The 25608-nt window shown below is 37.1% G+C and overlaps 4 protein-coding genes across 4 annotated transcripts; 3 read left to right on the top strand and 1 right to left on the bottom strand.

The window, feature by feature from the left end:
* Positions 1 to 3258: 3258 nt before the first annotated feature.
* On the top strand, positions 3259 to 6251 carry LOC147557851 (pentatricopeptide (PPR) repeat-containing protein). The gene is made up of 2 exons (XM_086659426.1): positions 3259 to 4390; positions 5268 to 6251. The coding sequence occupies exons 1-2, from the start codon at positions 3629 to 3631 to the stop codon at positions 6039 to 6041; spliced, it is 1536 nt and encodes a 511-aa protein (XP_086515552.1). The 5' UTR covers positions 3259 to 3628; the 3' UTR covers positions 6042 to 6251.
* A 42-nt stretch (positions 6252 to 6293) lies between these two features.
* Positions 6294 to 8238, top strand: LOC147557850 (exosome complex exonuclease). Its single transcript, XM_086659427.1, has 3 exons — positions 6294 to 6433; positions 6568 to 6775; positions 6818 to 8238. The coding sequence occupies exon 3, from the start codon at positions 6832 to 6834 to the stop codon at positions 8101 to 8103; it is 1272 nt and encodes a 423-aa protein (XP_086515553.1). The 5' UTR covers positions 6294 to 6433; positions 6568 to 6775; positions 6818 to 6831; the 3' UTR covers positions 8104 to 8238.
* A 2221-nt stretch (positions 8239 to 10459) lies between these two features.
* Positions 10460 to 17429, top strand: LOC147557849 (ethylene-overproduction protein 1-like). The gene is made up of 5 exons (XM_086659441.1): positions 10460 to 12083; positions 12190 to 14771; positions 14996 to 15287; positions 15372 to 15681; positions 16714 to 17429. Exons 2-5 carry the CDS (start codon positions 12808 to 12810, stop codon positions 16953 to 16955), a joined length of 2808 nt encoding a protein of 935 aa, XP_086515567.1. The 5' UTR covers positions 10460 to 12083; positions 12190 to 12807; the 3' UTR covers positions 16956 to 17429.
* Positions 17430 to 17610: 181 nt separating this feature from the next.
* LOC147557848 (uncharacterized) lies at positions 17611 to 21521 on the bottom strand. Its single transcript, XM_086659442.1, has 4 exons — positions 20786 to 21521; positions 20052 to 20537; positions 18146 to 18661; positions 17611 to 18042 (listed from the first exon to the last, which is right to left on the bottom strand). The coding sequence occupies exons 1-4, from the start codon at positions 21302 to 21304 to the stop codon at positions 17959 to 17961; spliced, it is 1605 nt and encodes a 534-aa protein (XP_086515568.1). The 5' UTR covers positions 21305 to 21521; the 3' UTR covers positions 17611 to 17958.
* Between the last annotated feature and the right edge of the window lie 4087 nt (positions 21522 to 25608).

The following is a 25608-nucleotide window of genomic DNA, read 5'->3' as shown; positions in this document are numbered from 1 at the left end:
AAATAAATGCACTAGGAGTAATTTACATGTCTAACCTCTCTTTTTTCTACTACTACCTAACCTATCCCGGGTTAAATAAAGTTACCTAGATTAGAAGATACAAATGTCTTTTCAGTTTCATGAAAATAATTCCTCAATAAAAGTTTTCATCCTTACAAAAAGTTGTCTTTTCCTTTTAAAAGAATGTTTCCATAATATTTTTACCTAAAGAAAATCTTTTATAACTCTCTCTTTTTCAGTTCACCGAGAGAAAACTTAGAGAAATCGCAGAGAAAAATCATCCACGTTTTTTAGTCTTCACCTAGAAAAAACCTAGAAAAACATAATGCTCAATATATTAAATTTCTTCTTTTACTTTTTTTTATGATAGATTGTTGCACCGTGCATGGTTTTGTTGTTATTATTCTTAAAGTTAGGATATCAATCTCTTTTCTTAAAAAATTCTTCAGATCTTGTCTCACTGTTTCTCTCTCTACAATCTTGTTTTCTTTAGAAAACTTACATGAAAAGTAATTAGATATTTTACAAACATTTTATATATTCTCATAGAATTTCTTGATTCTAACAACATACTTACGTTTTATAATTTTCTGAGTTACCCAGAAAATCATTTACTCTTTGTAATTTTTAATGAGCAAATTTGTTTATACAGTCGAAAATGCCCTCAAATTTGTTGTAGCACTTCTTTGATTTTGCATAAATTGTGGAAATTTTCCAATATTTTCTAAACTCTGACAAAATATAACATATTTCGCAAACACAATAGCATTACTCTTAAAATGGTTTTATCGGTAGTAGAACTGTACAGGTTTTCCGTAAAGTTTTACATTTCGATTCTTTTACCTTTTTTTATTTTATCATTCCGTTATTTACAAATACTTGTTTGGACACTAATATACTTTACAAATTTACTGACAAGACTGTGGAAGATTGTGGTTGTATTGATTTTGCACGTAAATGAATTTGTGGTTGAATTTAACTATACACATTTTTCACACGGGAATTTTAGCCAAAGATTTAACAATACAAGCGCAAAGGAAGAGGGTTGAATTAACTTGGTTGTTACTGGATCAATTGATGGATATATGAAAAAATCTTTAAGTTCTTAGTTCTTGTAATGGATTATGTTGTAATGAGTTTCTCTTAATTTTAATTACTCTAAGTTTGAGTACAAATATCGTGAAATACGTTAAAAATGTTGAGAGTTAATGGAAAATGCTAGAATATATCATAGCAATTTTAGAAATATCACAACGATGTCGCCAATATTTTTCATTATCTTTGTGTATATCCATATAATGCTTGGCCGACATGGGTGAATATAGAATCAATGTAAAAGAATAAAAAATGTAAGAGGCAGTAGAATTTTGTGCTAACATTTATTTTTTGATCGGGTAACATGTTTATTTACATAATAAATAAATATTAAATGATACGAAAACATCTATCTAAAAGAATAAAAACGTAAAACTTTACAAAAAATCTATAAACTTCTATTGTAGTTAAATCCAACTTATGCATGTTTGTAAAAATATGATGGATTATTTAGAGTTCAGAAGATGTTGCTAGAGTTGGCAAAATGTACGCAAAAATCAAAGAAATGCTACAAGAAAATTTATGAAATTTTTTTAACAACGCATTTATGCTGTTTTTTTTTTTTTTTTTGTTGAAAGAACGCATTTATGCTGTTAGAATCAATAAAATGCTACAAGAATAAATTTTTATTCTAAGATATAGTTTTTTTTTTTTTTTTTTTTTTTTTTTTTTTGGAAACCGATTTCATTGTCGTACAATTGACATTGAATACATCAAAGATGTGATACGCTTGTTACCCGCCCACTCAAACTCTAACATGACCTGGCCTATAGCCCACTCAAACATAACCTGGCCTATAGCCCAACTAGATAAATGGCCTAAAGCCCAAGTACACTACCTTATTTATACCCTAATAATCCCAATTCAAATAACCAAAGATTCTACCTTCTCTGGGTGGAGAACCTGGGACCTCCAGGGATTTCTGGAGTTTATGTCAACACCTTGGAACCACTTGGGCTACCAACTGTTGACATTCTAAGATATAGTTGTGTTGTTAAAATCAGTAAAATGTCTGAAAACAAGATTGAATTTTATAAATTTGTAGCTTTTTTTTTTGGATTATTTCCCTAATAGCCCCCAACTTTGTGACCGATTTCCTACCTAGCCCCCTACTTTATCAAAAATACCCAGATGACCCCCCTTTTTCAGATTCCGTTAGTCATCACCTCTCTCTCATCCAACCCATCGCCTCTCTCTGCCACCTCATCTTCTCGCCACCTCATCTTCACCGGCGAAGGTCGCTGCCAGCAACTTTTCCTGCCGGCGACCTTCAAAACTCCATACACGCAAAGGTTTTTTCGACAATCATTTTTTAGTTATTGATAAAGTGATCATTTTCTCATTCAAAATTCCGTCTCTTTTATACCTGTCAACCTTTAATTCATCACGACTTCATCTGTGGCGAAGGCACGGGTTATGTCTAGTATATATATAAAAGTACACTTTTAGACTTATGTTTATTGATTTAGGAATGGACATATGACTAATTACCCCACCTCCTATTTTAACTTAAAGTTAAGTTCTCATTTAAGTCTTTTTTCTTTTTTGAACTTAAGTTCTCATTTAAGTCAGTTGGAGAAAAATATATTCATACAATGCCCTGAACATTTCGTAAATTAATTCAAAACTAAAATTCGTGATGTTTGACCTCACCCTTTTTTTTTTTGTTGAAAGGTTTGACCTCACCCTTGAACTTGCAATGTAAATACCAATTTTTTTAGTTTTTTTATGAAGCACGGTAGGAGTTATTACATCCTTTACGCAAAGTTAACTATAGCTTCATCGACGATAGAAGCCGAAACAAAAGCTGCTAGACTAACGATGAAAATAATATCAAATTTACATCTATAACATTTTTTAGTGGAGGGTGATGCTCGAATTATTATTGAAGCTTGGAAATCAAAAGAAGATAAAATTTCATGGAGGATTTGCCATTATAATGGAGATCAAGAAGGAAGCGCTCAAAATCTACAAAATTGCATCTTCTCACATTGTCTAATAGAAGCAAATAAAGTCGCACGCCTTATATTTTTAATTTGAATCGTATATCTAACGAGGAGTTGACTCAAAATCGTATTTGTATTTTAGGTCAAGTGCTATTAATAAAGCTCGCTTAGACTCTTCCCTTCAGATTTAATAAAGCAAGTGCCTAGTTTCTTCAACGAGAAATAAAAAAAAAGTGGTCTTTCATTATTTATTGCAAATTAAAATTTAAAAATCGGAATCGTGTGAATCGTGTTCACATCTTTCAGACACGTCTCCTATTATTCCAACTCTTACGACCTAGACATCTTAACCGAAAACGTCATCTTCTTCATTTTATCTGATTTTCTTCTTCTACTAGTTGCACAAAAAAAATCTCCATTCAAAATCAGAACTTGGGTTTGGATATAATGGTCAGTTACTGTCTCTTCAATCCATCCTTGTAATCTCATTTCCTTAATTGAACATTCACTCTTTGATGTCCAAAACTTAAAACCTATAGTCCAAGATTCTTCTGTAATTAAACAAAACCCTAGTTTATAAAGGAAAAATGGCTTCACTTCGAGGGTTGAGTTCTTCGTTTGAATTTCGTTTATGCCCGTCAACTTCTTCTTCTTCTTGTTCACTCCCACTCAAGAAATTTGTATTTCCTTGCTTTAGTTCCAATTTAGTTGCGGAATCATGTTCTAGGGTTTCAATTATGATACAAAACAGAAGAAATTGTTCTGTTCTTGTTCAAAAGAGGGGTAAAGGTTTAAAATTTGGGTTGTTTAGTTCAGTTCAATTTGACAGTTCTGTGATTACTGATGATGAAGACGAAATGAGTGAGGGTTTTTTTGAAGCAATTGAGGAATTAGAAAGAATGGTTAGAGAACCATCTGATGTTCTTGAGGAGATGAATAACAAACTTTCATATAGAGAATTGCAGTTGGTTTTGTTATACTTTTCTCAAGAAGGAAGAGATTCTTGGTGTGCTTTAGAAGTATTTGAGTGGCTTCAAAAAGAAAATCGAGTCGATAAGGAGACGATGGAGTTAATGGTTTCAATTATGTGTGGTTGGGTTAAGAAGTTGATTGAAGGAGATCATGTTGTTGGAGATGTGGTTGATCTTTTAGTAGACATGGATTGTGTTGGTTTGAAACCTAGTTTTAGTATGATTGAAAAGGTGATTTCTTTGTATTGGGAAATTGGTAAGAAAGAAAGAGCTATTTTATTTGTTAAAGAGGTTCTTAGAAGGGGAATTGCTTATACTGTAGAGGATGGAGAGAGTAACAAAGGAGGTCCAATTGGATATCTTGCTTGGAGGATGATGGTAAAACCTCTCTGTTTATTCATAAAATCCCTACTTTTTCATTTGTTCATTGTAGTTTTTGAAATTCCTAATTACTTATTTCTACTGCAATGAGTTGTCGTTTATGACGAACTCACTTAATTGTCAATAACTTATTTGTCGTAGATATCACTGTTCAATTGGTAATGAGTGGGGATGACCTAGGTTACTAGGTATTGTATTCTTGGTTACTAGAGTACCCTTTTCCCTGTGGGACTATTCTCACACGCTCCTCACGTGTGGCGTACTTTTGAGCGGAACATATGTCTTTTCTTGGGTGACTTAGAGCATGCATGGCCATTAGACCTATCATGTGTTGGCCTTGCTCTGATACCATGTTAAGTTTGTGGTCGACCAACTCAAACCAATGAGTGGAGAGGACTTAAATCTTAAATTCTTGGTTACTAAAGTACCTCTTTCTCATGTGCAATTATTCTCACAATCATCTGCTCAATGATTCGACCCTCCTTGTTACTGTTTTTCAGTATTGTAGAGTTAGAATCCGTCAGGCAATGGATGAGACTATGAATTGTGTAGCTTTCCAGTCTAACTCTTTCTTTCCAATAGTCCTGAATGGAAGACACCTTTGCATGATTCTGATAATATTGTCCTGATACCTTTATTTTGTCAATCTCCTGTTGAAACATTTTTTATTGGGATTTGAAATTCTTGTCGAAGGCCTGAGGCAACTCTTATGTTTCCATCAACTGCTTTTTGAGTTTTACGTAACCCAGTGCACGAAAACTATTTTAAAATAGTGGGTTTGATGCATATCAGGAAAATGATATTTTCCAGTTCTATTTCCAATTTTCCATCTGTTTCAATGCTATAGCCACTAAATGGTTCTGTATTTTACCAGGTTGATGGGGATTACTACGATGCAGTTAAATTGGTGATTAATTTTAGGGAGTGTGGATTAAAACCAGAGGTCTACAGTTACCTCATCGCCATGACGTCTGTGGTGAAAGAGCTAAACGAGTACTCTAAAGCATTACGCAAGTTAAAAGCTTTCGTTAAAGCTGGTTTGGTAGCTGAACTTGATGTGGAAAGTGTCAGACTCATCGAGAAGTATCAATCAGATCTTCTGGAAGATGGGATTCAGTTGTCCAACTGGGTGAATGAAGAAGGAAGCAATGCTCATTCTGGACTAGTACACGAGAGGCTTCTAGCCATGTATATTTGTGCTGGCCAAGGTATAGAAGCTGAACGACTATTATGGGAAATGAAACTCACAGGAAAGAAAGCCAACAGAGATCTATATGACATAGTCTTGGCGATATGTGCTTCCCAAAAGGAGTCCACTGCTATTACACGTCTGCTTAGAGGAACGGAATTTTCTAGCTCCGCCCTTAGGAAGAAAACACTTTCATGGTTAGTGAGGGGCTATATTAAAGGTGGCCACTTCGAGGAAGCTTCTGAAACATTAGTGAAGATGCTAGATATGGGTTTGTGTCCGGAGTACTTGGACCGAGCAGCCGTTCTCCAAGGATTAAGAAAAAACATACAAAAGTCCGGAAATTTTGATTTGTATGTGAAGCTATGCAATCGCCTTTTTGATGCAAATCTAGTTGGACCTTGCCTTGTATATCTATATATAAACGGGTATAAGCTTTGGATCATAAAAATGCTCTAAGTAGGTAATGTAGAGGTCTGAATGAAGCAATTGCCAGAAGATCAAGTCAGTAAATATGGAGAAGAGTTTTTTTTTTGTCAGAGAGAAGTTTGTTGTATATAAAGGATGTTGTATAACTAGAGATATGGGTCATTCTGTCTTTTGTGTGTGTAGTTACCTTATTTACTGTTTTGTTTATATAAATTATAAAATATATAGTGATGAGTGAAATCTATATCTCGTTTTTCTTTTCCATCAACAAGTTCGATATCGGAACTTGGGGATAAAGGAGCTCTTTCTGTAGCCTTATAAGATAACCTTTAAGGGTCTTTCTGTAGCCCTAAGCCTAAGATACCTATGTAATAGTAGTCCCTCCACAGTTTTGCATGTATATTTTAACAGGGAAATGCTAAGTGTACAAAGAATTTTCGACAAAATCCTTCACTAATAAGTCACGCGTGTAAAAGAACTGTCTAGATCAAAGTCAAACTTTGAAAAACTTTTGTCTTTTAGGAAAAATGAGTCATTAAGCCAAGAATTTTGTAAGGATTTTGTCATTGTATCACTCCCCATTTTAACAACTCTGTCATTTTAACTGCTTCAGTATTTGGCAACCGAACTCCAAGCATGGGTTCTGATGAAGTCTGCTTCTCCATGTTGGTGGCAGTGGATTAAGCACAGGCATTCGTATGTATATCAACTGTTTGTGAAAATGTTTCAATGAAACTTGTTTTGTTTTCTTCGTGATCTTTTTGGTGCATGAGAGTAACTTAGACGAAGGACGTCAATTATACGAGTTTGTTCTTCGATCATGCAAGCTAAACGTGCATTGAATTTTCTGTATGGCTGGAAGAATGCAAAATTTGCTTCACAAAATGGACCTTGGTGTCTATATGTCCAGTTGTACCACCAGTCGCAAGAATCAAACAAAGTGTTTCTCACCCCTGAATTGGCTTTCCAGAAGCTAAACAAGATGACCCAAGTCTTGAAAAATGTGGATTTGATTGATGGGAAGCTAGTAAATATTGAAGATGATTCATTAATGACAGATGATCGAATTGAACGCAGAATAAAAACGTTTAAGTCGATTGCAAGGTTGTATCTTGGGTCTCCTTCAGTTCAACAATCATTGAAGAAGAAGGCAATGAGCTCAACTGATGATGCTACTGGTTCTATTCCAAGATCTTGCTTCACTCGACCGAATGATAGAGAACCCCTGACTTTGAACAAGCTTACCACAGTTTGCAACTACCTAGATGTCTCGGCACAACAGAGGAAAGCGGTACGTTTCACTATATGCCCACAAGTCACTCAGCATAGGATATGGGCGGGTACTCTTGAAGCGATACTGCTGGGTTTGAAATCTGATATTGAATCCTTGAGAAACCCATTATCCTCGAAAAGAGAATTGCGATTGAGTGAACAGATAATCTCAAATTGCTTTGAGTTCTTAGCCGACACGTCTATTTCAACCAACCCAGATTCTACTTCATGGATGCGACTCACACCCACGAAGAAGTTCGATTCGCCACCTTCCCGTCGATGGGAAGATTTACTTGAGCTGTTCAAAGATCTACTCAAGTGCTTGAAAAATGATGAAAAACTATTGTATCATTTGTCTAAGCTAGAGGCGATGATAGAAGGAATGTATCAGATTAAGGATGTTTTAGTGGATAGAGACATTGGATATAAAGAAGCGCGACATCAAGAAAGCTTAGTACAGAAGAAACTATCGAAGACTTTGGGCCATTCATCGCAATGCTTGTTTACATTGTTGCTTTATTACCTATATGGAAGTGTTAGAAATCCTGAAGTAGAAGTTTGTGGTAGTGTTTATAAGAAAGGTGAAAAGGGTGGGACTTGTTTGTGTATTGGGAAGATTTTGACTTCAGATGAGGAGAAGATGGTTTGGGTTGGAGTAAAACAATTGGATAGAGCTCTTGGGCTATTCAAATTTGTCTGGGAATCTGCAGAAATGAAAGAGGTCTTGGAGTTGCAAGGTCATCTGTGGTGTGTTGGAGCTGAGGAAAGGATCCTTACATACAGAGGTAATCTGTTCTTTTTACATGGGATTAGACCCTAAATAATCTTTTTACATGAGGTAATCTGTTCCATTTTAACGAAACAACACAAAGTTTATTATTGAACTCATATTACGTGTTGGATTTCATAACTATATTTTGAACCGTATACAATAATGTTATTTTGCGAGTTGACATACTAATATCCCAGTAAACACAATTTAACTATAACAGATGACTTAACGGAGATTTCCACGACAAGAAAGAAGTCGAATTTCGTTTAAATTGGTGATCTTCTGGCTACCCATCATAAATATGGTTGAGTTCTTGTGACTAACCATTTTATGCAACTTGGGTTTTTTTTAGTGAAGTGATTCAGACTTCAGAAACCACCTGACTTTGCAAGTTCTTTTTGGGTCGAATCAATTTGTTCTTATAGGGACCACCCTCTTTTCATTAGCTGCATTGCCATCTTACTATCCTCACTTTTCTCTGAAAAAGAGAGGTGCTTTTATTGGTAATAGTGTCTCCTGATATACATTTACAGAGAGAGAAAGAGAGAGAGAGAGAGAGAGAGATGAGGTTGCTTAACAATGAATTGAGGGGAGTTGTTAGATCATGTTGGGTAACTTTGCTTGGATTTGCAGATAAGAGTCTCATCTCAACCCATAATTGAAAAAGTTTTTTCTTACATGAAAAGTTCATGTGAAAAAACATGACATGTAGTAGTAGTAGTAAACTCTAGGTCAGTCAAGTAGCTAGCAAGGAACATTTCACATGAGATCACAGGAGATGATTTTAATCAGTCATTCACTTTTTGTGCCAGAGAGAAACAGATGAGAGAGAAGTGGGGTTTTTGAACAGGACAAACATCCATCACATTTGGGTACCCACCACTGATTATGTTCACTTAAAGTTGAGATTAAGGTTTAAGCAAGTTTAATTTGATCACCAATTTTAAACTATACTGAATGTTTTCTATTGGTTCCATTTAATGTATCATCTAAGTAGAGTAGATTAGTCTTGGATTTTTCTTTCTTCTTTTTTGCCGCCCCATTTCTATTTTTTAATGCAGTGAAGTGTGTTTAGTATCACTTAGGGTTGTGGTATTTTAATATGAAAAAATGTACTATACTAAAATACAAGACTCTCGAAAAATGAGTTGTAAATCTTAGGTCATCGGGGAGGAATAAAAGGGATAAAGTAGCCCATTTGGGAAAAACCCTCAGATAAAGTGATACAACGATAATTACAAATGCTCTTGAAGTATTCATCGAAGTAAGTACTAAATTGGGACGACGTTCAGTATAATATTTGAATATAAATCTTCAATAATGCAAATTGTTCTCACGCTCCTAACATATGTGCATTATGAAAATGAATAAAAAATTAAGATAAGAATTTAAAAAAAATATAAATAATAGTAGATGACTAGCTGTTTATTTGCAACATAATAATAGTAGGTGAATGTGTACCCTTAAGGGTCTTTCTTGTTTGCTTCCTTTTATGTACTAAACTATTGTACCTAATAGCTAAATGATTTCCACTACTCTCTACATTACTAAAATTTTAGGTTTTGACCTTTTCCCACAAATTAAAATATATTGAGTTAGAAATATGTGCATTTAGGGATGAAGACACTAGATTTGATTAATGACTTATTTAAAAAGTTAATAAATAACTATTCGAGCAAAATAGACAAAAACATCTATCAACAGAGGAACTAAGAATCCAGAAAATAAGACTCTTCTATCAAGTAATTTTTTGACGAAATAACTTCATCTTTCATTTGTTATATCCTTTTCTCTGAATATCCTTTTCTCTCAATGCCTTTTGATATTTTACGATGTCAATAGTTATAAATTCATAGAATTATAACTGATGGACGTCATATTAATGTAAATATGTAAAAAGAAAATAAAACTATTAGATGGTGCGGACCAGCCTTCTGAACTGCTAGTAATATAGTCTACTTTGTCGTCTTTAGACTTCACGGTTTTGAAAGACCTCATTATAGGATGGTACTTTTGTTTTTATTAAGGTAGGAAGCCATGCCTAAATTTTATTAATGCTCAATACTCAAAGAGCATCGAAGTGATATTTTCTTGGTTGGCAGAGCATCGTGAAGAACTCTTCATATAAACATTCTTACCCTTGGCGCAAGATTCTTCTTAGCCCATACTACCTTCCATGATAGTCCATGTGGTAATTCTCAAGTATGTGACGAGGTTGGCCTCTCTTTAAAAGTGGTGGCATATAGTGATTTAGTCGTAAAATTCATTTTGTCCGTGTGTACCCACGCTCTTTTATCTCCGACTTTCCAATATTTCCTTGGCCGATATTGAGTCAAACAAGTGTATGATTAACTGCTTTTTCCAAGAACCATTTATATCGAAGAGCTTGTTAACAAAATTAAGTGGCTCATCATCTTGCTCATCACATTTCTTTCCTCATTTAAATCCCACAATGTTGCTACCCATGGATCATCCCGGACTTTAATGTTCTTCCTGTTTCCTACCAAGTTACATCTCCCTTTCACTATAAACTCTCTTATCTCCAAAATACTTCGCCTTGTAGCAGTTGATGTAGTCGACGGTTTGGCCTTGAATTTCTAGAAGTGTTCATGCTTTAAGTATTTCGCTGTTAATAATCAGACACATACCAGTTTCCCTACCAATGTTTGATTCATAACACTCATGTTTTTTATTCTTAGCCACCATCTTTCTGATGATCTTGAAGCTTCTTCCAGTTTAAGTATTGCATCTTTGTCTTTTTGGTATTATTTGACATTTTCCAATCTTATCAATAGCACCTTTTGGCACTCAGTTGGTTGACAAGAAATATATAGGAATCAAAGATAGTTCACTTTTAAAAAGAGTGGAGCGCCCTGCTTGAGACAAATAACTTTTTTTCCACCCCTTAAGCTTATTCTCAACTTTATTTGGAATGCCATCATTCGACGAAATCTTGTGCTTAGGTTTCAACAAATAGTTACCTAAGTATACATCACCCATCTTCATCACTTTCACCCCAAGTGTACGTATAACAATTGCCCTATTTTCTGCATCACAATTAGTACTCCCGGTGTATAGATATTTCTGAAATTGACCAGAACAATTCTCATACTCATCTAATATATTCTTGAGAGATGAAGTATTACTTTTTTTTAACTAGATGAAGTATTACTATCTGAGGCTTTCCCGAAGAAAAACAAGTCATCTGCGAATATTAGGTGGCTAATACTTGGATCATATAAGTTCACTTTCAAACCATTGTATAAACCATTCGTTTACGCCTGAAACACTAATATAGTCAGGGTCAGAACAAGTGAGCATCCATGTCTTAGTCATCTCTCACTATAAAAATGTCCCTTTGGTCTACCATTCAATATAATAGAGAACGAAGCAATCGAAATATACTTCATGATAAGCAGACGAGTATTTGCTATAATTCCATACCTCTTCAAGATCTCACTCAGAAACTTCCAATCAACTCTATCATATACTTTCGTCGTATCTACTTTTAGAACAAAAGAGCCTTCCTTCACCGAAGTATGAGCAAGGGAGTGAAAAATGTCTTAAGCTACTTAAGTTCTGAAGAGAATCACTATACTACGTCCCACTACAGATGTGGGATTGTTTAGAAAACGAAAATATATTTAGTATTATTCTTTTTGAGACATAGACAAAGGTCGATGTTTCGAGGAAATAAGGATATTTCCGGGGGAAGATAGTTTTGGGCGGAAACAAATTTTTTTTGTTTCCTCCCAAACACTACCCACTTCTTATGTTGTTTTGATTTTCTTCTACCACCATCTTCCTTCTCACCAACATCAACTCCGACGCCAACAACTCCGATCATCTATATCCCTCTCTCTCTCTCTTCTTCCCTCTCTTTTATCTTCTCTCTCTTTGTTCTCTCTCTCGTTCCTCTCTTTTCTGTCTCTTTCCTCTCTTTTTCCTCTTTTTCTTTCATAGTTCCAGCAAAGGGGAGTCCCTTTCGCCGAAACTTAGAGAAAGTGAGAAGAAAGATACAGAGAAGAGCGAGAGAGAAGAGAGAGAGAGAAGAAAATAGAGATACAGAGAAGAGAGGGAAGAGAGATACAGATAAGAGAGGGAGGAGAGAAAGAGAGAGAAGAAAAGAGAGAGGAGAGAGAGAGCCGGCCGGCGGTGGCCGGAGAGAGATGGTCGACCGGAGAAGAGAGGGATGAGAGATAAGGTGCATTTGGTTTGAGTTTTTTAAGTTTTTCACCGTCTTCCCCATAAACTTTTCTGTTTTTCCCAAAACGGTGGCCTAGATAAAATGTCCAATTGACAAAATTATGTCCACAAATTTAAAATGGTAATAAAATAATTGGATAGGTTAATAATAATAATAGAGGAGGTGAAGAAGGAAGGAGGGGTCATCAGGTACCGGGGAAGAAGCGTGGTTATGGGAGAAGGTTAAATGAGACAGTTCGCCCCTTCCCTCTCCATTTTCTTCTTCTTCAACTCATAACACACACAAAACAGAAAACTAAAAGAGAGGAAGTAGGAGAGAAAAAATGGAGTAGAGAGAGAAAGAGAAAACAAACTACCACCTTCCTACCAGTGCCACCTCTACTCTCTCTCTCTTCTCTCTCTAGGAAGTCGTTGAATGGTGGTGATTACAGGCATAAAGAGGTAATGATCTTTCTTCTTCGTTATGTATAATTTTGTTGTGTTAGATGAAGAATGAGTTGTTGAGTTGACTAGAGAGAGAGAGAGAGAGATTAGTTAAATCTGAAGATGCAGCAGAATCTATTCAGTACGATGCGAAGTTTGAAGCTTGTAGATGGATGCAAAGGTACTCAAATTTATGCTCTAAATACATCTCCATCAACCACTTCCACCGCCGGTTTTTGTGTCGGAGCTGATGATCAAATCCGACCATATTCTCCTCTTGGCTCCTCTAAATCAAATTACTCATTCACTGAAAATCTACTTCCTTTTGGACTTCCTGTTACCGATCTCCTTGAACCCTCAATTGACCCTTACCTCAAATCAGTTAATTTTGTTGAATCCCTAGCTGATGTATACAGACGACTCCAAAATTCACCTCCATCTGAGAAATCAGGGGTTTATCTTGAGCAGTATTCGCTCTTTCGGGGACTTTCCGACCCCAAGTTGCTTCGACGAAGTCTCCGTTCAGCACGTCAACATGCTCTGGATGTCCACTCTAAGGTTGTTTTATCAGCCTGGCTTAGATTTGAGAGGAGAGAGGATGAACTTGATGGATTGTCATCCATGGATTGTGGTGGTGGTCGCATTCTAGAATGCCCCAAATCCAGTTTAGTATCTGGGTATGATCCAGATTCAGTGTACGATGCTTGTCCTTGTCGGCAGACATTGGAGAAGGGCTCAATTGACGAAGAAGAAGGAGAAGAGTGTTCAATTTCTGAAAAAGAATGTGATATCTCACTGTGTATTGGAGATGAGGAGGTTAGGTGCATTCGATACAATATCGCTTGTCTGTCAATACCATTGAAGACTATGCTTTATGATGGGTTTGTAGAGTCTAGGAGAGAGAATATCAATTTTACCCATAATGAGATATCAGTGGAAGGATTGAGAGCTGTTGAGTTATTTAGCAGGACAAATAAATTAAAATCATTTCCACCAAAGGTTCTCTTGGAGCTTCTATCATTCGCGAATAGATTCTGCTGTGAAGAGATGAAGTCTGCTTGTGATGCACATTTGGCAGCTTTGGTGTGTAATATCGACGACGCACTGTTACTTGTTGAGTATGGGTTGGAAGAGACGGCATATCTTTTGGTTGCTTCATGTTTGCAGGTCTTTCTAAGAGAGCTTCCGAGTTCTCTGTACAATTCGGATGTATTGAGATTGCTTTGTGGGTCAGAGACTAGAAAGAGATTAGAAATAATGGGGCACTCTTCGTTTATGTTGTATTACTTCCTAAGTCAGGTAGCTATAGAGGAAGACGTAAAATCGAATACCACAGTGATGTTGCTGGAGAGGTTAGAAGAATGCTCGGTGCTGGAATGGCAGAAGAAGCTCTCAATGCACCAGTTGGGCTGTGTGATGCTTGAAAGGAAAGAGTACAAAGATGCCCAGCATTGGTTTGAAGCTGCCTTTGAGGCTGGACATACTTATTCTTTGGCTGGTTTAGCAAGGAGCAAGTATAAACGAGGTCATAAATATACGGCTTATAAGCAAACGAGTGCCCTAATTTCCGAGTATACACCAAGCGGGTGGATGTATCAGGAGCGATCCTTATATTCTATTGGGAAGGAGAAGATGATGGATCTGAATACAGCTACAGAGTTAGATCCCACACTTACGTTCCCATATAAGTACAGAGCTGTTGCAATGGTGGGAGAAAATAATATTGCAGGAGCTATCTCAGAGATTGATAAGATTGTTGGGTTCAAGGTGACGCCGGACTGCCTCGAACTACGGGCTTGGTTCTCTATCGGTCTTGAGGATTATGAGGGAGCTTTAAGAGATATCAGGGCCTTGTTGACATTGGATCCGAATTACATGATGTTCCATGGTAAGATGCATGGAAAATACTTAGTTGAGTTACTCTGCAATTATGTTCCACAATGGAGTCAGGCTGATTGCTGGATCCAACTCTATGATAGGTGGTCCTCTGTTGATGATATTGGCTCTCTGGCTGTTGTTCATCAGATGTTGGCAAATGACCCAGGAAAGAGTCTTCTCCGATTTCGTCAGTCTCTCCTTCTTTTAAGGTAAGAATTATCGTAGTTTCGGTGGGTGGTTTTATCGTTTATTTGCTAGCTAAGATACATACAGTTCGATGCAACGTGAACAAAGTTAGAAATCTTTAGAACTACTGTTTCTTACATCAAACTATTACCATATCTATGTAAAATACTAGCTTGTTGCAGATGGTTATTTGATTAGCTAAACCAATAATCTCAATATTAGACCTTCATGTTTTCAAAATTTATAGGTTAAATTGTCAAAAGGCGGCAATGCGTAGTTTACGGTTGGCTAGAAACCATTCTAATTCTGAGCATGAAAGGCTTGTATACGAAGGATGGATTTTATATGACACCGGGCACCGTGAAGAAGCATTAGCTAAAGCTGAACAATCCATTTCTATTCAACGGTCATTTGAAGCTTTTTTCCTCAAAGCTTATGCTTTAGCAGATACAAGCCTAGATGCTGAATCTTCATCCTATGTTATCAATCTTTTAGAGGAAGCTCTTAAATGCCCGTCTGATGGCCTCCGGAAAGGACAAGTAAGTGCTCTCTACAAAGTAGTTGATGAAGGATCCTTGGTCATGTAGGTGTAGGTTGTCGCTTACTTGTGCTTTTTTACCCAGGCATTAAATAATTTAGGGAGTGTCTATGTGGACTGTGATAAGCTGGATCTTGCGGCAGATTGCTATGTGAATGCCCTTAACATCAGGCACACAAGAGCACATCAGGGTCTGGCTCGAGTTTACCATCTCAAGAACCGAAGGAAAGAAGCCTACGAAGAAATGACAAAACTGATAGAGAAGGCACGAAATAATGCATCGGCATATGAGAAACGTTCAGAATACTGTGACCGTGACACGGCAAAGAATGATCTTAGTATGGCAACACAATTGGATCCGCTGAGGACTTACCCTTACAGATATAGGGCAGCAGGTACTAAGTGTTTTCTTTTTTGCTTTTACGGATATTGGTTCTCTCTGGGATTTTTTTTGAAATACTAAGTTTTGGCAGTGTTCATTTGGTTTCACCATTGGTCCAGTATATGCATATTAGGAAAATCAATGGATCTCCCCTGGTAACTAGGAGATCCTTATTCCTCTTTAATGAGCTAAAGCTCATGGCTCTGAGTCATTGCTGATACCAAGGGCCAGTCTTTTATGAACTTTCAGTAGTTATTTAGTTTGTAGACAAGGTGCCTGAACACCATTAGAAACTCAGTGGTTTGAACTCAAGAAAAACTTTTTGCTGCTTTGCTTTCTGCAATTTGGAAGTCAAATCACCAATGATGTTTTTCTCCGGTCACCTATGTAGTTGGTCTCGGTCCAGTTGATGGCCGAGACCGAGACGGAAAAAGAAACTCGGCCGAGACAACATGTATAGCTAATAAGTACTAAGTAATAAGCTTAGTACTTATCTGACTCTTCCTTACCTCAATTTTCTGGACTTAAAACATGAAATTACTTCAATCATGCATAATAAGCAAAATCTTATTATAATAAAAATATTGTAATACTAATCTACTAGAATTTTCAAAGTTTTATAGAATTTTCGATGTTCGTACAAGGCAAAAGACTTAAAATATCTATATAATATTATTGCTACTTATCTTAAATTGATTGGGAATATAATCAGTAGTTAAGAAGGTAACAAATAATAGTATACAATTAGGATTTAAAGTTTTCGCCCGAGTGGGATCACTTGCAAGTTGAACTGCCCATTATCTCGGTTACTGTTGCAATTTCAACAACTTCATAGATAGTGTGATTTTGCTCAATCAGGGAACGTTATCAGAAACGGGATCCCAAAACTGATAGCTGCTACTATTTCAGTCAAGTTGCTTTTTAGTGTTGGCTTATTGTAGTTTAGTGAATTATGCAGCTCTAAGGACCTCAAGTCTCTTACACAATTTCTTGTGAACAATTGATTAATCTGAAACTCATACTAACCATCTGTGTTCTCTGCCAGTGTTGATGGATGACCGTAGAGAAGCTGAAGCAGTAGCAGAGCTTACGAAGGTCATAGCTTTTAAGCCAGACCTGCAGTTACTCCATCTTCGAGCGGCATTTTTCGATTCAATGGGTGATTCTCTTCAAACTCTCCGTGACTGTGAAGCTGCACTTTGTCTAGATCCAAGCCACTCGGACACACTTGAACTGTATAATAAATCAAATGATCCAGCTTCTGATGATGTAAATGAAACAAAGTGAGAAAAGCAAAACCGTAGTTTGCCCTAAATATTCTTCGGTTTGTGGTAGCCCTCTTCTGCAGCATGCATCTACTATTTTAAGATGACTCCATGCAGATTGTGTGGTTCGGTGAGGATGATAAAATAGAATGAGTGAGAGAGAGAGAGGGAGAGAGAGAGAAGTATGTATATACATTTAGAAAGTAGTATACAAGGATGATGAAATTGATGGTCGTGAACACCGAAGATCCGTAATGTCAGAAAGGACTGAGTTGCCCTTGCGGTCAGTGTGGTGTATCTTCTCTGTTGCAAATTCAAATCCCCTTGAGATTTCAAGGTTGGTAGGATAAAACTTTGTAATGAAAATCTTCATTTATTTCTCATTTTACGATCTTTTCAGCCATGAATTAAGCTTGTGGAGACTTGTATGTGATTTTTCGAAAAGCCAGAAGGCTAAGACATGTTTAGACTATTGAATATAGTTTCTTTCGTTCAACCTTTTTTAAGGTGTAGATTTCATTTTTGGGTTTTCCTCAACCGAGCATCAACCCAATTTCAAACAAAAACTACAAATTCGTAGTTTTTGTGCTTGTTTGGTCGTCAAGATAACCTAATTGTGATCTGTAATTGAGAAATATATGCTGCCCACTAGGATTCCATCACCTCACCATCAAGAATAACAAACAAAAAAAACTTTATTCTTCATCATTCAGAATCACCTAAAACAACTAACTACCATGTCTTGTTTAAACAACAATCTCAACATCATAGATGTATTTATGGTTCAAAGCAGAACTCGGTTTTCCACTTCCGCAAGAGGAACTGTCTCAGGGTACTAAGACCCGATTCTCAAAATTTCAAATTGTGAATGGAAAATGAAAATAGATAGTATAAACGTATAAATGTCTAAACGTCTAACTTGATGGGATACCAAAAACGATTCAAGGTAGCAAATCTTCAGTTGTCAAATGGTGGAAACTACTTCACTGTAGAAAGGAGATTTGTAGCGCGCATGAAGATCGATTCTATAATGAAGATGAAAAGCTAAACTGCACGCCTGTCTTCCCATGGTCATGCTCATGTTGTTTGAGAATGTAGCAGTAGTTAATCTGCAAACATCGAGTGAGTTTTTTAGGCATAGTATATCAAACTGTTGAGGAAAGTGAACTTCTTGCAAAATTGAATGTGGGATTATCATAATAGATTACGCACCTCCATACGGAGTAGTTTTGTTGGAACAATGACACCAAACCCTGCAGAACTTCGGAATGAGTCCTTGAACTTCTGACGAGAGAAATCTCGATATGCTAGATCCGATAATTTATTGAGGTTTCCAGCACAAGCAAAAAGGTGACCATGGATTCCAGCTTCTCTGAAAACTTTCAATGGGAGATCAAAAGAAAGGTCTGCAAATGCTGTAACGGCAAGGTCTCCGCCAAGGACATCTCTTCCAGGAGAAGCAGTTGAATTTTCATCGCCAGGTTTCTCAGGAATTACCCTTCTTGGCTCGGTTGGGCCTAGTCCTCTAGACTTGAACCCCAACAATGTGGTAGGCCCTCCCAAGGTGCAAACAGGAGATGAATGTCCCCCTAAGAAAAATCTCTCAGGTATAGGTGATGACTTGTTCCTGAATCCACTACCCCACGGAAAAACAACACCCAAAGAAATCCCAAAGTTGAGTGCTGCTCTATATAAGCCCAAAGGCACAGCATAACGAAGATCAAACTCCTGATAAGAATAGGATATATACATTAAGCAGTGCTTGTACTATAGTACATTAGAGAAGTATAACAAAAATCTCAGCTTAAAAACTACAAGATTCTAACATGTTACCTCATAGAGCACCAATGTGATATCAAAGAAAAAGGTTTAAAAAGATTTATTCATTACTTTTTTGTGAAAACACTTGTGAATATGCATTAAGCTTATTCATAACTCTAATGACAAGCTAACTTATCAAGTGGCAGGTTCATTCCCACAAAATATTAGCATTAGAACAACTGAACAAGAACAGTAGGCCTGGCATATTGGCAATTACTGACATTTCCTTGGTGATTGATTTCATTTGGCACGAGAGAAAAACTATAATGAAGAAATTGGATAGGAGAGACGAGGTGCATGAAAACAAACAAACTAAAAAAGAAAAGCATCAGCAGCACCGGTCATCAATTCAGGCTGCCGCCGGGGTAGGGAAACAAAGGGACAACAAGTCTACTGTGAAGCAACTCTGCATCATATGGGTTGCAGAATAAAGAAATTAACAACTTTAAATAAGCGGAAGCACAAGTAGTACTACAGTCTGTAACTATTTTTCCCCAGGGGTAGAATTACCACTGCTTAGCTTTCAATTTGCCTCTGACCATCAAATGAAATGTGAATAACCCATCCTCCTCTCTTTCAAACAAGAGGCGCTTCCGGTTCTGTCGGTGCTTTGATCCTTAATTGACCTAGAAGTTGTTCTCGGGCATCCTCAAAAAAAAGATTATTATACACCCCAACCCCATCCCTTGGAAAGAAAAAGGTAGCACCGGGTCGCTTAAGCTCTTCCTAAAATTCTGGTTTTTATTTATTTCGAAGTGGGGAGTTGCATCGGGCCAGCCAGCAAGGGCAACTTGTTCACCTTGAAGATAAAGGTCTGTGAATCTCATTTCCTCCCCTCGGTAAGCCATACACTTCACATGTTTCTAGCGATTCACATGGCATCATCAAATGATACAAGTCTTGGATAAGAATCTACAACGCACTAGAACGCCCTTGTTGACGATCTTTTACTCCGCTGCAAGATAGTAGGGAGATTCATTTTCATTTCTCCTACAATCTCACAGACAGAGTCAAGATCTGCTGGTGTCACAATGGACTCGAAAAGAGTCTTATCAAAGAAATAGTACACTATGAAACAAATAAACCCAAATTACATCTGAAAGCTGGACAGATGACATGATAAATATCCAAAACACCATGACATATTCTAAAGTTTAATTTGCCTAAGAGGCAACAAGGAAACAAAATGATTAAACAACAAAAACAAAGAACATAATTTTTTGATATTTTCAGTATGATAATAATTATAACAAATAAATAGTAATAGATCCATCAATAATAAGAATAAAACACTCACCTGGCGCAGAAATCGTATGCTCCGACTATCAGGTGTAAGGCCACAAAGCTGAGAAGTAGAAACAATAGCATATCCTCGTGTTGGCCTCAAAGGAGAATCTCTCTTATCAATCTTAAATGTATATTTAAGAGATGAAAGTAGACTATGTCCAAGCTGGTCTCTAATTGACTTTGAAGCCATTTGTGACGGATCAGTTAAGGTGCGCCAAGTGAGATTATAAGCCAAGTCATGCTGCCTGGATGAAATTAACCCCAACGAGACACCCATCAATCTCTCCTTGTAAGACGAGAACTTCAACCAATCTTGGGAAACAAGCATTATACGAGCTGTCGGGTGGGTTAATAATCCTTTGAATTTGGGCAAGGTTACACCAGCACTTATTTCTGATGCTTGGTCCCAACCATAAGCAAAAGAACCATCCCAAATATCAGCATACCCAAGTAAATTTTTCAACTTGAGAGATCCTTCAAGCGACCACGATCTCGCCTACAAACCATGACAAATTAGAAAACTCAATAAATAATCAACTAACAATCTGATGATTTATATATAAACATTTAATATATACGAAAAATGTTCCACAATGACGTTCACATTTGAATTAGTAAAAGCATCAAGCTTCACATTGCTAAACAACTCCATTACTTGTTAATGAGGACACAAAAATAAACCTAATTTATAGCTCTAACAGGATGGTATTGCAAACCCTAAATAGCAAAAAGAAGAACAAGTACCTCAGGCTTGGAAAAGATGCCTAAATCTCCAGTGAGGGGATTCTTGTTCTCGACAACTTCGACGATAACATTAGCTGTACCAGGAAGCTCAGAAGGACCAGAATCAAGTGTTATATTAACGGATTCAAATATATCGAGATTCTGAAGTCGAGCACTGGCGATAGTAGCAGCTTGAAGGAGTTCTTGAACGGAAGTAGCATTTTTGAGAACAGATTCAATTTCTTCTTCAATAACGGAGTCCTTTGTCTTGACATTTCCCTTGATGAGTACATCATGTACTCTTAGGGTTACTTTCTCAGTCCTCATTCGATTGAAGAGATTATTCAATTTGTTTTTCTCAGAATTCAATCTCGATTCGGTACTAATTGGTTCATCATCTTCTTCTTCTTCTTCTTCTTCTTCCTCATCTTCTTCTTCATCTTCTTCTTCATTTTCCAGCAGTTTCTGTTCTTCTTCGTCTTTGATAGAGTTTTCGAAGATTCGGTTCCGATTTTGGGGTTCTTCAGATGAAGTCGCCATAGTTAGAGAGAGAAAGTCTACTGCTTAGATTTTGAGTCTTAAGATTTCGACCGATTCTTCTAATACTTTCACACACAGCTTCTTCTCCACTCGGTTCGTACGGGCTCGAGAGAGAGAATTGATCGATCATATTAGAGGGGGAAAAGAATTGGTGAGGTTTTGGGTTTCGTTTTGATCTGGACCATCGATCCTTTTTGACGGTCCAGATTAAAAGTAAGGTTATTTCCCAAAAGGCCCCCTACTTTGTGACTAGCTTCCCGCGTAGACCCATACTTTATAAAAAATACCCAGATAGTCCACTTTTTTTCGTTATTGTTAAATGTCTGTTAACTCTCTCTCCTCCATCTCATCACCTCTCTCGCCACCTCATCATCTTCTTCGATAAGGTACTGAAAATTACGGTATGTTTACTTGTAGAAGTTTATCCTGTACTAGATTCTCAACAATAATCATGTTCCTACTAGAGCTCCAACCAAAGGCACTTGAATTTAAGAAGTCCTTCCGTGTATGAGCCAAAATACGCCATCAAGAGGGCCCCCAAAAATCCACGATTGATGGGCTTACACGGTGACCAAGCCCATGAATTAATGGCTAATAGGTCCGATCTATTATCCTTCGGGAACCCCGAAGCAAGGCCAAAATACAGAAGTGCATCCAGCACTGGATAAAGAGGCCAGTCCTCACTGAAGGATATATCCGTTCGGTCTGAAGGAGATGTCCTTCTGAAGGAGTGTCCTTCGACCAAGGTAACAATGCGATCAATTTGTCAACTAAGATAACGATGAACTAATCATGAAGATTATCCAGTCCGGTCCAATTAGGGGTCGTAATGCTTTGCTAAAACCGCCTACGATCGTCGGATTACTTCGGTAATTCACAGCTAAAATAGTCCAGATCCTGCAACGGGTTACACATAAGAGGGGCAGCTTGATCGAGGAGATTTGACTAGTGGAAGCTGGGCTAAAGATGGATTGGATCCAACTAAATAGGTCAAAAGGGGTTCGAATAGAGATTCGGAACAAAGATAGAACCGAACCGGGTTTAAAAGAGAAGCCTGGTTGAAGGCTCGTGTTGGCCGGCCAAAACAGGCCCATAAGGGGCTGTTATGGCCGACCACACAAAGGGAAACCCTAATTAGGGTTTAGTCCTAATTAGGGAATCCCAGATAGATAAAACTCTATCTAAAGCCTATTATCTCTGAGGGACCTTTTAGGATTCCTTATTTGAGTGGGACTCTACTAAGGTAATGCCTATATAAGGGTCATTGAGAATTCAGAAAAAATGTGGAATTTTCTCTGAGACAATCATCTCTCTCACACATCAAAGAAAAAGAAGATTAAGAGAAAAAGCTCTCATTCTATCTATCTAATTAAGAAGAAAGGTTCTTCTCAACCTTCCATTAAATTCTAGCAGACATTAAGGAAGGGAGATTAAGTTAACCTACTCGGTGTCTCAAGTAGAGGAACGACAATTGGAGCTCTTAAACCTAGGATCCTTGTTAGGTGCAAGCAATTGGAGCTCTTAAACCTAGGATCCTTGTTAGGTGTTTCAAGTAGAGGAACGACAATTGGAGCTCTTAACCTACTCGGTGTCTCAAGTTAACCTACATCGCATAGTCTTGCTTCCTTCCTCTCACCTAAATACGATTACGGTCTTAAACCTAGGATCCTTGTTAGGTGCAAGCTATATTTCTCTCTTTTGGGCGACCTAATGACCAAGGAAGGGCAACCTACATTTCTATCTCCTTGGCGACCAAGGCAGAGTGACCTACATTTCTCTCTCCTGGGCGACCTGCCGACCAAGGAAGGGCGACCTGCCAACCAATGAAGGACTGACTTGATCGTCGGAGTCCCCTTAGGCCGGCACCACCCCGGTGTCCCAGGGATCTTACGGTCATGTTTGTTCTTGTCTCTTGTCACAGGTTAAGCCCAAAGACGTCGTTGGTGCCCGCAGAAATATGAACAGGTGAAGGTTTGAATTCCGGTCAACGACCCGATCCTATTGACATCTTGACCCGCAATTTCGACCCCTCACATTCTGCACCTTTTTTTTTTACTTCTTCATTATTTTTATTCGATTTTTAATGTTAGCTTTGCTGATTTTTTGTTGACACGAGGGTTGGACAACATTTGTAACAACAACAAAAGCAAGTCCTTTCCAACCAGCATTGTCACCCTTACCTTTGTTGCCACGAAGAGTTTGTTCTTTCAAAGTGTCAAACATCACTCTGTCCATTGGAACAATCCATGTCACATTCTCCTTTTTTTGTGTGTTTCAGGTTCAGTTATCTCTAATAATTTAACAAAATAAGCATGTAAATAAAACAAATACACAAATTCATAATTTATACAACTCTGAAACATCAAATATATATCATTCTAAAACATCAAATACATATCATTTTAAAAAACATCAAATACATATCATTCTAGAATATAAATTCATATTATTCTAAATATATGTTGAATGATGACACTCATTCCACATCCTAAGCGCAAGAACATCTATAACTCTTGTCCAGTTCAGATCCAGCTCGAGTCTTACTACATCATCCATTTGATTAATTATTTCATCATGTTCTTCCTCGATGGCATCTTCCCATTCATCACCATTATCATTTGGATTTACATATCTTATTATATTGTACATAATACAACAAGCTAGTATCATTTTTATCTCTGAATCCACTGAATAAAATTGGATGTTCGTAAATACGCGAATCTTTTCTTCAAGACTTCAAACACTCGTTCTATCACATTACGTAAAGATGAGTATTGATGGTTGAAAAGCTCCCTTGGTCTCGTTGGTTTACGTCCTTTATAATCAGATAAATGTATTTACTCCCACGATAAGGCGTCAAGAAGCCCGATACAAGTGAAAAACCGGCATCACCAAGGTAGTAATTGTCTATCAAACTAAAAGTGTACATTAGTACATTTTCAATGATGTCAATCATCAATAAAGTTCAAAGGTGGCCTAGCTATAAAAGAAGGAATTATTAACTTGTCTTCACAAGTTGTGACAGCCGATCTCAACAATCTACTATCACGGGCATACCCTTCCCATCCAGTTAGAATATATGTTATCTTAATATCAAAATGAGCAAGCTACTAAATATTATGTCTCTTATCTCCTTTGTGGTTACATACTGTGGTTGGTCTACTATAAATACAGTGGCAGGTATGCATGTACCATTTATTGCACCAACATAATCCTTAAAATATGTTAATGACCAACCACGTCTATTACCTATTTCTAGGAAAAATCTTTCATGTACTGGCTTCACCACCTCAAGACAAGTCTTAAGACAATTCGCAACACATTATGAAAATGTTGATGCACTATTTCAGAGGTCCTCATCAAATCGAACCTGTTGTGACTCGTAACCGATTCGTGACCAGTATTGAGGAGGAATATAACTACTTGTTCTTTCACACCAACCCACTAACTAGGTCTTAGTCCTTGGGATACCAACATAAAACACAATAGATTAAATGTGGTGATTTTCATCTGAAGCATTGAGTGAAGTGGTATTACTCTCTGAGTACAATTGTTTAAGTATTTGATGCCTCTCAAACTCACGATTCCTAGGTGGTTCTCTATCTAAATACAACTCTGCCAAACATTTGTGACAAGAAATCCATGCAACGAAAAGATAACCATGCAACAATCTCAAAATCATGCTAAATTGTGAAAATATCCGTGACTGGACGTGGGTTGAATTCCTTTATGATACGTAAAAAATTTCGTCATAGGGCAAAGTCACTCTTACTTGATTAGGCAGTAGGCATAAAAGGTTCATATGTTATACTGTATATATATATATATATATATATATATATATATATATATATATATATATATGATGCGTATGCTGCATTAACCATTCATTTTGCAAAATGAAGACCTTAATATGGATGTCCTTTAGATAGTTCAAGATACTTCATTAGAGTCGAATATATTTTATCTGAAATATTGCCAGACTTATTCTATTCTTAAGCAAGTGAACCTATCGTTTGACCAATATGTAACTGCTTCTAGACATTATAACTTGGCGGTTGATAGAAAATCTTAGAATCTACAACTTATTTTGCTTCCAAATATCGCCAGACTTATTCTATTCCACATGATGGTGCTGAAAGGCATTCGAAGAAGATATTTTTTTTTTTGAATTGTTCAGCGTGCCTCGAACCCTTGACCTCTAAGATGGAAGACTATCCCTCTTACCACTCAAACCAAGGGTCGTTGGCGAATGAAAAAAGGGTTGCATTCGAAGAGAGATATTGTTTTGCATTAAGGGGGTC

Source organism: Eschscholzia californica, unplaced genomic scaffold (genome assembly GCF_041429995.1).
Source record: "Eschscholzia californica isolate CP2 unplaced genomic scaffold, dmEscCali1.0.p SCAF_2, whole genome shotgun sequence".
Classification (NCBI taxonomy): domain Eukaryota; kingdom Viridiplantae; phylum Streptophyta; class Magnoliopsida; order Ranunculales; family Papaveraceae; genus Eschscholzia; species Eschscholzia californica.
This window is presented reverse-complemented; position numbering and strand designations above follow the sequence as displayed.

Bases quoted from the DNA above. Each gene is read 5' to 3' on its own strand.
- LOC147557850 (XM_086659427.1), top strand. From the start codon at position 6,832: ATGCAAGCTAAACGTGCATTGAATTTTCTGTATGGCTGGAAGAATGCA.
- LOC147557851 (XM_086659426.1), top strand. From the start codon at position 3,629: ATGGCTTCACTTCGAGGGTTGAGTTCTTCGTTTGAATTTCGTTTATGC. The intron at 4,391-5,267 runs GTAAAACCTCTC...GTATTTTACCAG, and splicing joins ATCTTGCTTGGAGGATGATG to GTTGATGGGGATTACTACGA.
- LOC147557848 (XM_086659442.1), bottom strand. From the start codon at position 21,304: ATGGCGACTTCATCTGAAGAACCCCAAAATCGGAACCGAATCTTCGAA. The intron at 20,538-20,785 runs GTACTTGTTCTT...CATGGTTTGTAG, and splicing joins GCATCTTTTCCAAGCCTGAG to GCGAGATCGTGGTCGCTTGA. The intron at 18,662-20,051 runs GTGAGTGTTTTA...TATTCTTATCAG, and splicing joins GCATACGATTTCTGCGCCAG to GAGTTTGATCTTCGTTATGC.
- LOC147557849 (XM_086659441.1), top strand. From the start codon at position 12,808: ATGCAGCAGAATCTATTCAGTACGATGCGAAGTTTGAAGCTTGTAGAT. The intron at 15,288-15,371 runs GTAAGTGCTCTC...TTTTTTACCCAG, and splicing joins ATGGCCTCCGGAAAGGACAA to GCATTAAATAATTTAGGGAG. The intron at 15,682-16,713 runs GTACTAAGTGTT...GTTCTCTGCCAG, and splicing joins TTACAGATATAGGGCAGCAG to TGTTGATGGATGACCGTAGA.